Genomic DNA, 13380 nt, shown 5'->3' with positions numbered 1-13380 from the left:
CATGGGATCAGTAACGTGGACTTCACTTCTGCCCCGTGTGTAAAACACACCACATCATATAAATATGGCTGAAGACGTGTGTGAGAGCTAAAGAGGCTGTTGTTCATTCGATATCGGTATCAGAAGCACTTACAAGTCCCTTACTGCTGTCCCCCTGTCACACTCAGACATAACACGAGATGTGCTCTAATCCTTCTCTTAAAACCCTGTTTATCTGCTCTCTTCCAGGCGAGGCCGTCCTGACGAATCATCCGAGGTGTCAAGGTAAGGTCCGACTCCCCAGTGGCTCACAGAGAAACAAGCCTTGGTGGGGTTTTTTTTCTCCATCTGGGCAGACACAATCAATGTTTTTAACAAAAACAACAAAAATAAATAAATAAAAATTCTTCTTCAAAGAAGACATGCAGCTCCTCGTTGCTGGAGCACAAGCACTCTCTGCTTGAACTTTAAAACCTGTACAACAGGCTGAAGTTCGGCTCGTCACCCCCAACACTTTTAATACAACAGTTTTAGGCTGAAGGTTTCATTAAAATCTGCCCAGTGGTTCATGGGATATTTTGCTAACAGACAAACACAATTGTCTTAATGGATAAAAATGCAGGATCAGCGGGCAAATATCCAAAGATCCTAACGGATCAATTGTTCAGTCCAGGTACAAATTCTTCACCGTTTCTCCCGCAGTGTAAGCAGCGTACACAAATCACACACACCCTCTTCTGCAAATGTATTCGTGTGACATTTCAGGAGGCCTGGAGTAGCACACGAGCTCGTCCCTGCCACGGCCCCCCTGGACGCTCGCCGTCCCCCCCATCCCATAAATCATCTGTGATAAAATCAGGGGTCCTGCCGGTTCAGTGGAGCTTCAACTTCAGCCGAGACGTGAAGTGGGTCCTGATGCTGCGGCGGAGCCCTCACCAGAGGTGGAGGCTGTGGTGTGAGCACCACTGCAGCAGACTGCACTGCGGCTCGCTCTGCTCGCTCCTGCCACCTGCTGGTGGTCTGCTCACAGCACGCAGCTCAAACAGCACAGTAAATCCATCTGTAGAGGGAAAAAGTGATTGTTTTTCCCTGTTTCTCCATTTGAGCTCTTCAACTAGGAATAGTGTGAATGTTTATGAAGCATTCACACTATTGTGATCCATTTTTCTTCCATACGTTTTTCGGCATCTTTCTTGTTCCACAATTCTTGTGTTATTTCAGCAAATCATGTATCAAAAATGTTCAGCTCGTTCAGAAGGGTGCTATGACTTTTGGTATTGGTGCAACTTTAGCTTTTTGAAATATTTAGCTTTTTCTGCCACTTTTTTCCTCATAGGAAATGAACTGAGCTCTTTTTACATCCTTCAAAATTTTTACATGTGTTTACAACCTTTCACTGCTCCGTTCATATTTTGTTCTGGTTCAGCTTCTTTCAGCTTCCTTGTGCAAAATAAATAAATAAATAAGCTACTTTCAGCTAATTTCAGCTGTTCTTTCAGCTGTTTTATGCTCCTTTCAGATTCTTTCTGCTAACCTCAACATTTTTATGTTTCTTCTAAATTATTTCTGCTAGTTTCAGCTTTTTCTGCAACTTCAGCTACTATTTAGCAGTTTTATGCTAATTTCAGCACTTTCAGGTAAATCCGCATTTTTTTGCACTCATTTCAACTTTTTTCAGCTTAATTCAGCAAAAGTGTGCTCTCCCACTTCCTTCTGGTAATTTAAACTTCATTCTGCATTTTAAACTACAATTCACCTGTTTGTTTGTTTGTTTGTTTTGTTTTTTCTTCAAATTTCTGCGTTTTTCAGATAATTTGGACTTTTTTGTGCTCACTTCTTTCAGCATAGTTGTGCACAATTGTGCTCTCTCCATTTTCTTCTGGTATTTTATGCTTCTTTCTGCCTTTTCAGCTATTTTTTTTTTTTTGCTAATTTCAGCTTTTTTAGATTCTGTAATTTACTAATTTTTGTAATAATTTCTGCTTATTTAAACCAAATTCAGCAAATATGTGTTCTTTATGCTTTATTCTGCTAACTTGGGCTTGATCTTCTACTTCAGCTACATTTCAGCATGTTTTTAGCAAATTTCAGTTGTTTTCTGCAAGTTCTTCAGCAATAAACATTCACACTGCATTTTAGGATGCATGAGCCTTTAAAGTGCTATTGTTAAAGGGGTAGTTCAGACTTTTTAAAAGTACATTTTCACAAAATGATTTGAAAGAGGATCATTGAAATCCTGCATTTGAACATGCCTGTTTGTTTTGTTCGTGTGTGTTGTCTTAGCTCGAATCTGTCCGATGTCCCCTCCCCACACTCTGTGATGTGTCATGGCTCCGGTGCCGAGCGGAGATTGGAGGTCGGAGATGGAGGCTGCTGCTGGCGGCACGTTGTGGCTGCAGAGTGAGCAGCTGGTCCCAGTCACCTCCCTCAGCGTTCTCGCTGGTTTCCTGCTGGTCTCTGTTTTGCTGCTGCTGTGTGCCAGCTGCAAGGGGTGAGCAGCAACACACACACATATGATTTAATTCAATCCACGTGTTTCCAAGGGAACTTTAATACAACTTGATGATTCAAGACAGCTCAAAGTACTTTATACAGAGATGACTTCATTTAGAAATGCATCAAAAACATAAAATTGGCTCCAGGTTTCAAATAGAAACGAGAAAAATGAGCTCAAGTAAACTTGGATAAGCAGAAGAAAAGAACACAGTGTTTAGTTGTTGTAAAGTTTTGGTTCAGTTCAGTAAACAGGGGCGACTGTGGCTGAGTGGTTAGAGCCGTCATCTTCCAATGCAAGAGTTGGGGTTCAATTCCACCAGCAGTCACATGCTGAAGTGTCCCTGGGCAAGACACTGAACCCCTCATTGCTGATGTGGCACACCGATGTGTGTCCCATCGGTGTATGAATGTGATAAAGCACTGATTAGTCTCTGTACAGATCTAGTAGAGTGCTGTATGAATGGGTAAATGAGGACACAGATTGCAGTGTAAAACACTTTATAAGACACAAAGATGCTGTATAAGTACCGTCCATCCATTTGTCTCTTCCACACATTTTTTTCTCTTCACTCAGCGTTTTTCAACACAAGTCACGTTTATTTGCAGTTCTTTTAGTTATTTTTGGGTAGGATGAACACTAGAATAGGAATTGGCTGCATCATTTTTTAGGTCTTCAAGAGCTTCTTCTTCTTTTGGTTGTTAGCTCTTCAGGATTCGCCACATCAAGTCATCCTTCGCTTTCTCCTTCTACCAGTATGCCCGCTGTCCCTCCCGTGGACACGTCCAAACCATCACAGTCTGGCCTCTCTAACTTTATCTCGCAGTGCTTCAACCTGTGCTGTACCTCTCATAAAGAAACAGCATTTATCTAATAAAATCTTAAGTTAAAGCATCCTTAACTTTACTGAAATGAGATTAAAGAAGCATAACTTTTAGTAATCTGTTTTTTTTTATTTATTTTTTTATGAGGATGCATTGGTTTAACAGTTGATTACATTTAGAGCACCTTACGTTTCAGGAACAACTTGAGAGGTTTAATTTCTTCTCTGATGATTCTTAAACTTGCACTGTGGATGTTGGGCGATGTCTTTTTATATGACGAGAAATTCTCAGAAAGCTCCACTCAGAGTGGAGCTTCAAGTACGTGAAGGGCAAAGACTTGGTATTCCTGGATAGCAACACCCATCAGAAGCTTCTTTAGATTCAGTGTGCTGGACTCACAGTGACGTCCACCTCACACATTTTGCTCTTCATGATCTCCTGTCATTATGTGTCTTTTAATGTTTTTGCTCATTTCTTTCAGGCAGAAAAAATCAACAAATATTTGCCCACTTGGAGACCAAGAAAACTTTGTGAATGGAGTAAGTCGGCAACTAAATGCTTTTTCTTTTTTTTTTTTTTTTTTTGTTAAGAATGGAATAGTGCTAAAATCTGGTCACTGTTAGTAATCCTGATAGTTTGCATATCTCCATTAACCCGCTGATGCTAAAGTGTTTTTAAAAACATGTAGAAAATTAGCCCTTGAATTATTTTTATCATTAAAATTTCAACTTTTCCTTAGAGGGGTGCTTCAAATCTTTTGAAGCGTTCTGTGAAAAACAGTGGTAGATCGCTCTTTGAACCGCCTCGGTTTGAATAAATAGTTTTGATCATATGGGCGACCTGTGTAGGACCAAGACCAAAGTGGATTTTTGCCATAAATATACTAATGGGTTACCATAGTACTTTTCAAAGCATTGATTATATAATCTTCCTCCACTGCAGCTGAAAAGTGGCACCGTGAAGATTTGATTTAAATAAAACAGGCAGCTCTGCAGGTTTCACTGCACTTATCACGCTTTGTTCGATGTAGTGTTTCTTTTCTTTTATGGCTGTTAGCAAAATCAATCGGATGTAATGTGCGCCCACTTGAGGTGCACAAACACTGTGATCAAACGTGTTCGACCAATAATTTCCCATCTACAGAGCGCACACTAAATTTAAAATAAAACACAGTTTTGTACATAAATATAAGGTGTATAAGCTACCAGTGGCCACGTTGTAATACCACAAGTAATACACAGTTCCTGATAGCCTGTGTAGCTCTTGTTGTAGTACAAGAATCAACCACCAGATGGCGTTTCATGGACTTTGGTGCGCTTTCAACACACACAAACTGCGTAATCACAGGTCTTCATGATAACACTCTCTCTGACTCATGGTTAATCTACTGAATAACCTACATCCTACTGAATGAACACAAACTAGACTAAAAAGAAAAGACTACCGGTAATCTCTAAAAAGAACAACGCTAAACATCTACGGTAACCAAACTTGTTAAAAATGAACATACCGGTAAATTTGACCCATAATCCCTACCTGAGGCCATGTGACCGTCAGTCAACCCCAGCAGAATACGTATCGGTAGCATGTACACAATACATTGTTCATTGACATTGTAAATGTTCATTAAATTATTGCCATTGATTTTTATTGTTAAGCACTTTTGGTAACTGCTGTTTTTAAATGTGCTTTATAAATTAATTTGACTTGACTCCTGCTCCGCAGCCAGAGTGACACGAGTCACATGACTCGGCATTCAGTAGGAAGGCAGGAAGCTCGTTGGCCTGTCAAAATAAAATATAAAAGTAAAATTAATAATCCATAAATTAGCCACGGCAATGTCTGAAAAAGTAGAGGCTTATACACCGGCAATTACGGCAATCCTACTATCTACAACAGGTAAGATATTTATTCATCAGCTTGCTTTAACACCTCACTTCTAAAGATCTGAAAGATGGAAGGTGATCAGGGTTTAAAGATCTGACCTCAGACCTTCTCATTTCATAATGACAGCCTGTAAAATGAACACCGTGTCCTTTGAACACAATGTCAGGACAGGGGCGGCCATTACCAACCGCCATAATATCCACACTTCAGGACCCGGGCAGGGTTGACGCTTGACAGATACCCAGCCGAGTGTCGTCCACTCGGTCTCCTACTGTGTCTCTAAACGTGTGTCGCCGTGCGAACATCCAGCAGAGCCTTTTCCTTGTGTTTGATTGATATCTTCATCATCACCCCGCGCTGCAGCGTCACTCGCTGCCTCACCAAGTTGTTCCAAGAGGTGCCCATTTGTATGACGGACCATGTCACAGCCTGACAGGGTAAATGGGGTCTTTGTCTTTGAGCGTGAGCAGATGAGCTCCTTCCTCTCTCATCCGCAGTCCACCCCACCCCACCCCACCCCACCCCCATCTAGGAACTCTGTCCTTCACCTCGTCATCCTCTGACTTAGTTTATTTTAAAGCTCTCTTTATATCGAACAAAATGACCTTTTAATTCAATCCGAGATCAGAATCCGTGAACTCGAGTAGTAACGATGTCGTCTTTTCCAATTACATCATGTAATGTTTATTATGGATATCATGATTAATAAAGACAAAGATGTTTGTCAGCTTATAACGTGATCCGTAGTGCATTAAAACCAAACAATAAGACAGACGCATAAAAAAAAAAAAACACATTGGGGGAATAAAATAGTTAAAAGATTACATCATTGACACTGACAGCTGTGTGACACAATGGCCACTAGGTGGGGATGTTGAGCTTCCGAAACATAATCTTTCATACTGCAGGAAAAACAACCGACATAAACAAAGAACGCCCTGGACAATGTGCACTTTTTGACATATTTTCACATTTTCTGAGCTTCACAAGTTTGTCAAAAACAATCTGTGCACAAATCAGACCTCTGAGCTGAGAGTGCTTGGCATGATCGGTGCACTTTTCACCCATTTTTGTATTTGCAGTTAGGAGCAGAGTTGATTTGAGCTGATTAAACTTTCGTCACATTTTTATTTTTTATTTTAGTTTCTAATCTTTGCATGCTGCTGCCAGCAGTGATCTGCTGCAGAGGGTCTGGGTTTGTAGAGAAAAGCTGGGTAAAATACTTAATTATGCTTAAATTAATTACTCCTTTATGGTCGACATAAATGTATATATGAGTCTACTAATTTAATGTATTCATCTCAGTTAATATGTGCTTCTTTTATTGTTTTATTTATTTATTACTTAGTCAAATTTCAATTCTAGGCATCTGTTTGTAAGACTGCTTTAGTCTTTCTTAGTCTTTTAAAAATTTTATTCCCCCAGAAATGATCTGTTCTTGGTGAATAATTAAAAACATATTTAATTAGGCTTGAATAATAGTAGGATAATGGTTTTAATCAACAGTGAGGCTCAAATACAGTATATTAGGGTAACAAATGTAAAGAAGCAGGGAAGTGTGAAAAACAATGGAATTTGTGGGGTGGGGGGGGGTTGTAATAATTTTCCAGACATGTTGCAGACTGCAGGTCTCGGGTTGCACAGAGGTGTGAAAGTCATCTGGTCTGGATGAGCTGACGAGTGTAGATTGATTCCTGTGCAGCGCTGAAGCGAGCTCTCAACGAGCTGCGACAAACATCTCGTCCTTTGTTGTGCAGGTGTCGGAGAGGGAGACCATCAGCCAATCAGCAGAGAGTCCACTGACCGACGCAGCCGTCAGCACCTCTCACAACGGTCCTCTAACCAGCGGTACAAGTAAGCCGAGACTTTCACATTCAGCTTGGCAACATCTTTGTGGTCCATGATTTCCATCTGGACGTCACTGGTACATACGTGCGTCATACGTACATCTCTAATTTCTTCATGTTTTGCTTTAAAGCAGTCAGATTTTTTTTTATAATCTTTGAATCTGATTTTAATTACTGTGTATTTTAGGCTTTCTGAAGATTTGTTAAAGATTTTTCTTTGGACTTTAGCTACATTTATCTAAATTTGTATTCCGTGTGGGATGAAATTGTGCATTGTTTTATTCTGAAAGGATTAACACTGAGGACAAGTGGAGGACAAAATACGAACAGTCAGGTCAAAGAAAAACTTTGAAAAACCTTAACTCCAGAAGGTCTTTCTAATTTAACCTGTTAATAGAAAGGAACAATTTACAGTAGTCCCTCGTTTATTGCAGGGGGTTACGTCCCCGCCCCCACTCTAATTAATGAAAAGTCACAAAATAGCGACGTTATATTTATTTTAGTATTTATATATATATTAATTCTTTATAAACCCTTCCCACCCTCTTGCAATGTTTTAAACTCTTAAACCTACATTATGTTAACAACATACGTACAGTACTGTATATGTAGCTACTAAAGTTCACTCACTAGCTCGAACAGCATTGTCTCGGTTCCGCTCCAACTTGGTTTAATTTCGGCGGACTTACCCTGCCGGTTCTGGTCGGCTCTCTGGCTCTGGGTGGTGGCGGTGAGCTCCGGATGGAGCGCCAGACCTTCGGTGGCACGCGTCTCCCTTGTAAATCCTCGTGGGCCAGCTACCAGCTCTCAAGATTCACTGTTGGGTCTGGCAGTTCGGTTCTACTCCGGTTTGGTTTGTTCCACGCGGTACTCTGCATCCACTGGGTGCCAAAGTCACTGTAATACGTGTAGAAATTTTTCAGATCAGATCAGAACTTTCTCTCTAGTATTTCAGCAGAAGGAAATGGGGCTTCTGGGTGGGGTACTGTTTGCTACTGGGAAATGTAGTCATTATGAGCGGGGATACCGTGTAGGCTTATTGAGAGAAAACTACAAAATGGCACCGCCTGTCCAAAGTATTTAATTTTTTTCATTAACTTTTTACTGTACAGTATTCAGTACTGTCCCAATCATGTGAGTAATATTAAAGTTCACAATCTTGTGTCATGTACAGTTTTTTTTCCTTGTGTCCAATCTTAATTTGAAAAACCACGATAGAGCGAGTTCGCAAATGTTGAACCGCAAAGTATCGAGGGACTACTACTTTGTATAAGTCAGAAAATAAGCACGTGTGAACTCCTTGATGTGTTCATCCCTCAGTCCTCACAGACACCCAGGACACCAGCCCTCAGCTGTCCGAGGAGGCGCTCTTCACTCATTCAGAGCTCAGGTCCTCCAAGTGTCATCAAGACCGAGAGCTTCCCAGCATCCCTCCCAACTCTGCCCTCACAGAGGACAGACCCCCAGCCTCGGGGGACAACACCTACGAGGTCAGACGTGATGGTTTTACTCAGACTGAACTTGAATGAATTCGATATTTATTTTATATTTGTTGTTTTATTGAAATTATTAAAACTTATAAACGTAGCACCGAAAGTAAGAAAATTTGCGTTTGCTTGACAATTTCTTTGCAGTAACAATGCGTCTTGGCAATGAATCTTATACTGTTGAATAGCCTGCTTATTTCTCCCAAAATGGGGCCACAGTTGTTTGGAAAATGCATGTGTGGGTTGAGCAGTAGAGCTAAGTACCTGGGTTGACCCGTGAAAAACAAATGTTTGTCAACGTCAAACAGCTATCGCCTCTTGTTTGGTAACATTTATTGGATTGCAAGATTAAAATTTAAATAAACAAGAAATATTAATAATTTATCAACTTCTCAAACAGGGCCTCGGTAGCATGTGGAAGAACCATACACAGCCACAACAACCTGGCAACCCCTCCACACATTGCAGCTTGGTCACACACTGCTGTTGGATTGCAGCAGCATTTGCCATGAGCCAGTCAGTGTAGTTGTGTTGGTCAGTCTGGAGCAAAACGCCCGCCCATCCTGATCCCACACTTATTCAGTGGGGTTGGGATGAGGACTGCAGCTAGGCCATTCCATCCTCTCCTTTCCCAACTTCTGGAGGAACTCTCTGATAAACTCTGTTTGGGGCGAGTGTTGTCAACTTGTAGGCTAAAGTCTGGGCCCGGACTGTGATGAAACGGGATTTCACTGGTTGCTCACAGGTGCTGTTAGCACCCGTGGTACCAGAAACTCAAACCAAAAGGCAGCAGTTGTTTGGCATTGGCAGAGAAGATTTGGTAAGTTGTTTATTTTTTATGGGCGCAATCCAAGTACTCAACCCTACTCAACCCACAAATGAAGGTTCCTCACGTACGAGGCACCATTTAATGGGAAATAAAGAGGCGATATAAGATTTATTGCAAAGAAGCAATGTTACAACACATTTTCATACTTTTTGTGCCACGTTAATATCGAATAAACTGGTAAATTGAAAGTATAACAATTTTACCAAACCCAACTATTTCTCTAAAATCCAGATGGTGAAGGATATTGCGGCGGCGTCACGTGACGTCAGCGTCGAGGACTCTCTGTACGAGACCGTCAAGGAGATCAAAGACCCCCCCTCGCAATCACTCCCCAACGGTACCGTCCAGCCGAGCCCCGACGACCCTCAGCCTCCTGTTCTCCTCAACGGCCGCCTCACCCCCTGCACCCCGGAGCGGGGGCCACTGTATCCAGGGGTGGAGTACGCCTCTGTTGACCTGAAAAAGAAGAGCCGTCACAGCGCCGACATGGAGGCCAAACGGCACTCTGAAAACACCGTTACCGCACCCCGCTCACACAAAGGTCTGGAAGAATCGGAGGAGGACCTTCCTCCGCCGGTACCAGAGAAGGTTCTGAATGAAAACGACAACCAGCCAGTGGTGGTGAACGGGCTGGTGGGGGCTGGGCTGCACAATGGAGAGGTGAGGGATGTGCGTTGTCCGTCTCCCACCTGTAGATTTCAATTTAAAAGATTTTCAGACTCAAACCCCCACACACACTTTCATGAAACTGGTTTGAGAAAAAAAAGTTCACGCAGAATAAACAAAAGGAAAGTCTCACACTTATCATCTGCTGGCTGACATCTCAGGGCTTCTTTAGGGAGAACAGCAGACCGAGAGGAGAAATTTGTCTGTGCAGAGGAGGGAGGGGAGAAGAATGAAAATGGGAGCCGGGTTGAGAGAAGCAGGAGATGGTAATAGATGAAATGGAGACGACAAGATGTCACGAGGAAAAAAATGAGAAAAAAAGGCATTGGGAGAGAATGAGTCAAGAGTTAGTGCTGAGAGGTAGATATATATATATACATATACATACATATATATATATATATATATATATATATATATATATATATATATATACACATATACATACTGTATATATATGGGTGAAAGAGTGAGGAAGAGAAGGAGATGCTCTCAGCAGCCTCTCACATTACGACTATCAGAGTTCAGAAACGTTCAGCTTAGGTGAAATATCACAACAGAGCTACTGAAAATACACATCTAAAGTTACGCTTCTGATTTTTATTCCCCCCCCAAAAAAAAAAAAAAACAACCTACAAAAACTGAAAACTTTTATTTCAGTAGAAACTTTGAAGCAGCAACGACGTTTTCAAAGTTTGCAGCTTGTCTGCTTTATTCGTTATTCACTAAGATTTGCTAAAATGTTAATATTTGCAGTAAAGCTCCTTCAAGTAATTCATATTTTCTGATGCTTTTCATGCCAAAGTTTTAAACGAAGCTCTCACACCATCTGTTAGTGCTCAGCGCATGTGTTGGGATGACTTTCAGCTACTTCCACAGCAAGTTTTAGCTCAGCATCTTCAAATTTAAATGAGGGAAAGCCAATTTTGTGTTCACTAAGCTTAACTATCAGTGGCAGCCATTTTGAATTGGATGGACTCCAAAACTTAATCAGTTGTAAATAAACATCCAATGATTAATTTGTAATTTTCTTAAAATATGTTCATGTTATGTTTTGCTGAAATGTAGCTGAAATAGAACAAGCCTAAATTAGAAGAAAGCAGAAAGAACACATATTTTCTGAATTAGGTTTAAATTAACAGAAATGAGCACAAAAATTACGAAATCAGCTAAAAAAGCTGAAACTAGTCTCTCCCCCCACCCCCCACCCAAAAAAAATGCTGAAAAGACTGAAAGAAGCTTAAACTACCAGGAGGAAGTAGAAGGAGCTGAAATGAGTTAAAACAAGTTATTAGTTAAAAAAGCTAAATTTAGCACAAACAGCTAAAAAGTATCTGAGATAGCAGAAAAAAGCTGAAAGAAGTATAATAAGCTGAAATTAGCAGAAATAAGTTAATTAGGCAGAAATTATCAAGAAAAATTTGCATTAATCTGAAAATAGCTGAAATTAGCAAAATAATGCTAACAAACAGTAGCTGAAAAGGTAGAACAAGTGTAAATTAGCAGAAGAAAACAGAACACATTTGCTGAAAGAAGCAGAAATGAGCAGAAAAAAAGTGGAAATTATCTGAAAAATGCTGAAATTAGCAGTAAAACAGCTGAAAAGTAGCTAAAAAGCAGAAAAAAGCTTAAATTACATGAAAGAAGTGGCGAGAGCACATTTTTGCTGAATTAGGATAAAAAAAGTTGAAATGAGTGCAAAAAATGTAGAATTAGCTGAAAAGGTTTAAATAGTAGAAAAAGCTGAGACTTGCAGAAATAATCTGAATGGAGCAGAAAGAAGTTAGAAAAGGCACAGAAATGTCGTAGTTAGCAGAAAAAATATGAATGAGCGCAAAACAGCTGAAAAAAAACCCAGCTGAAAATAGATGAAAATAAGTTTAAATTTTCACAAGGAAGCTGAAAGAAGCTGAACCAGAACAAAATGTGAAAGGAGCAGTAAAAGGTTGTAAACAAATCTAAAGATTTGAAAGATGTAAACTGGGCTTAATTAATTTCCAATGAGGAAAGCACTGGCAGAAAAGGCTAAATATTTCAAAAAGCTAAAGTTGCACCAATACCAAAAGTCATAACACCCTTCTCCTGAAAGAGCTGATAAATGATTTGTTGAAACAGCTTGAAAATGAGACAAGAATTGTGCCGAAAAATGTACAGAAGAAAACTGGATCACAACAGTGTGAATGCTTCATAAACATTCAGACTATTAGACTGTGTGGCTGTTTGGTGTGACCTCTGCTCAGTGGGCTTTGTTCCTGCAGTGAGACAAGTATGTTTACACATCACAACTATTTCTTCATCTAGCAATGATCTTATCTTTGCTAGCAGAAATATTTGAACCGCACGTCGATAACACGTGACTGAAGAAATTGTATTTTCTGTGAAAATAAAAAGACAAATGCAACGTAAACACTGAGGGCTGAATGACTGCTGAAATTTGCTCAAAAAGCTGAAAATTAGTTGTTAAAGCTGAAGCAAAAGCAGAAAAACACATGCTAAAGGTGTAAAATAGCTAAATGCAAGCTAGAATTTGCAAATCACTAAAAATTAAAACAGCCAAAAAGCTGACTAAATGCCAAAAGGAGCAAACCTTTAGCTAAAATGGGTAAAACTCTAGCTTAAGGTAGAAATTTTATTTCTTAAAGCAGCAAAAAGCTAACTAAAAGTAGCAATAATATATCTTAAAGCTCTAAACTTTAAATTAGTAGCTGAAATTAACAAAATACTAGCTTAAAGTAGCAAAACATTAGCATAAAGCTACAAAAAGATACTTAAAAGCTAAAAATAGCAAGTGGTAGTAGAACAAATGAAGTATGATGAAGAAACTTTCAAGAAGAGCGATGCTTTTGAAGAAATTTAAGAAATCTTGATGTATTTTTTAGTAAGAAAGTATAAATATAAATGTTAAATATTGTCAAAAGTATAAACGTTACACAAATCAAAAGTCATAGCAACCATTTCCTGGATGAGCTGGATGTTATTGTAAAAATGGCTAAAATAGCACAAAGTATGCAGAATCAACTAGAGAAATTGCGTTTCATACAAAAATGCAGCAGAAGAACTTGTTGAAAAACAGCTGAAATTAGCTCAAAACATGCTGAACTGGAAGAACAAGCCAAAGTTGGCAGAAGAAAGTAGAAAGAAAATATATTTGCTGAATTTGGGTTAAATAAGTAGAAATGAGCACAAAAAAGACTTAAATAGCTAAAAACTGAAATGAGCAAAACCTAGCTGAAAACTAGCTGAAAAGTCAGAAAGAAGCCTAAATTACCAGAAGAAAGTGGAGAGAGCACAACTGTGCTCAAATAGGCTGAAAGAAACAGAAATTAGTACAAAAAGTGAAAGATATCTTAAAAAAAAAAAAAAAAAA

At 39.7% G+C, this 13380-nt stretch overlaps 1 protein-coding gene across 2 annotated transcripts in view; it reads left to right on the top strand.

Annotated features, from left to right (window-relative positions):
* Window positions 1-235: 235 nt before the first annotated feature.
* pag1 (phosphoprotein membrane anchor with glycosphingolipid microdomains 1) overlaps window positions 236-13380 on the top strand; it is a 21329-nt gene continuing 8184 nt past the window's right edge. Inside the window, exons 1-6 of one of the 2 annotated variants that reach the window (XM_037693691.1) lie at window positions 236-264; window positions 2263-2470; window positions 3779-3836; window positions 6942-7038; window positions 8352-8521; window positions 9579-10007. In XM_037693691.1, the coding sequence (XP_037549619.1) occupies window positions 2307-2470; window positions 3779-3836; window positions 6942-7038; window positions 8352-8521; window positions 9579-10007 (918 nt within the window). In that variant the 5' untranslated portion in view covers window positions 236-264; window positions 2263-2306. Of the gene's footprint in view, window positions 265-2261; window positions 2471-3778; window positions 3837-6941; window positions 7039-8351; window positions 8522-9578; window positions 10008-13380 lie in introns of those variants that run through there. The other variant, XM_037693690.1, reaches the window with a different exon arrangement.

Source organism: Nematolebias whitei, chromosome 19, assembly GCF_014905685.2.
Source record: "Nematolebias whitei isolate Nwh7 chromosome 19, NemWhi1, whole genome shotgun sequence".
Classification (NCBI taxonomy): Eukaryota; Metazoa; Chordata; class Actinopteri; order Cyprinodontiformes; family Rivulidae; genus Nematolebias; species Nematolebias whitei.
Note: the sequence above shows the minus strand (reverse complement) of the source record. Positions and strands in the feature narration are given on the sequence as shown.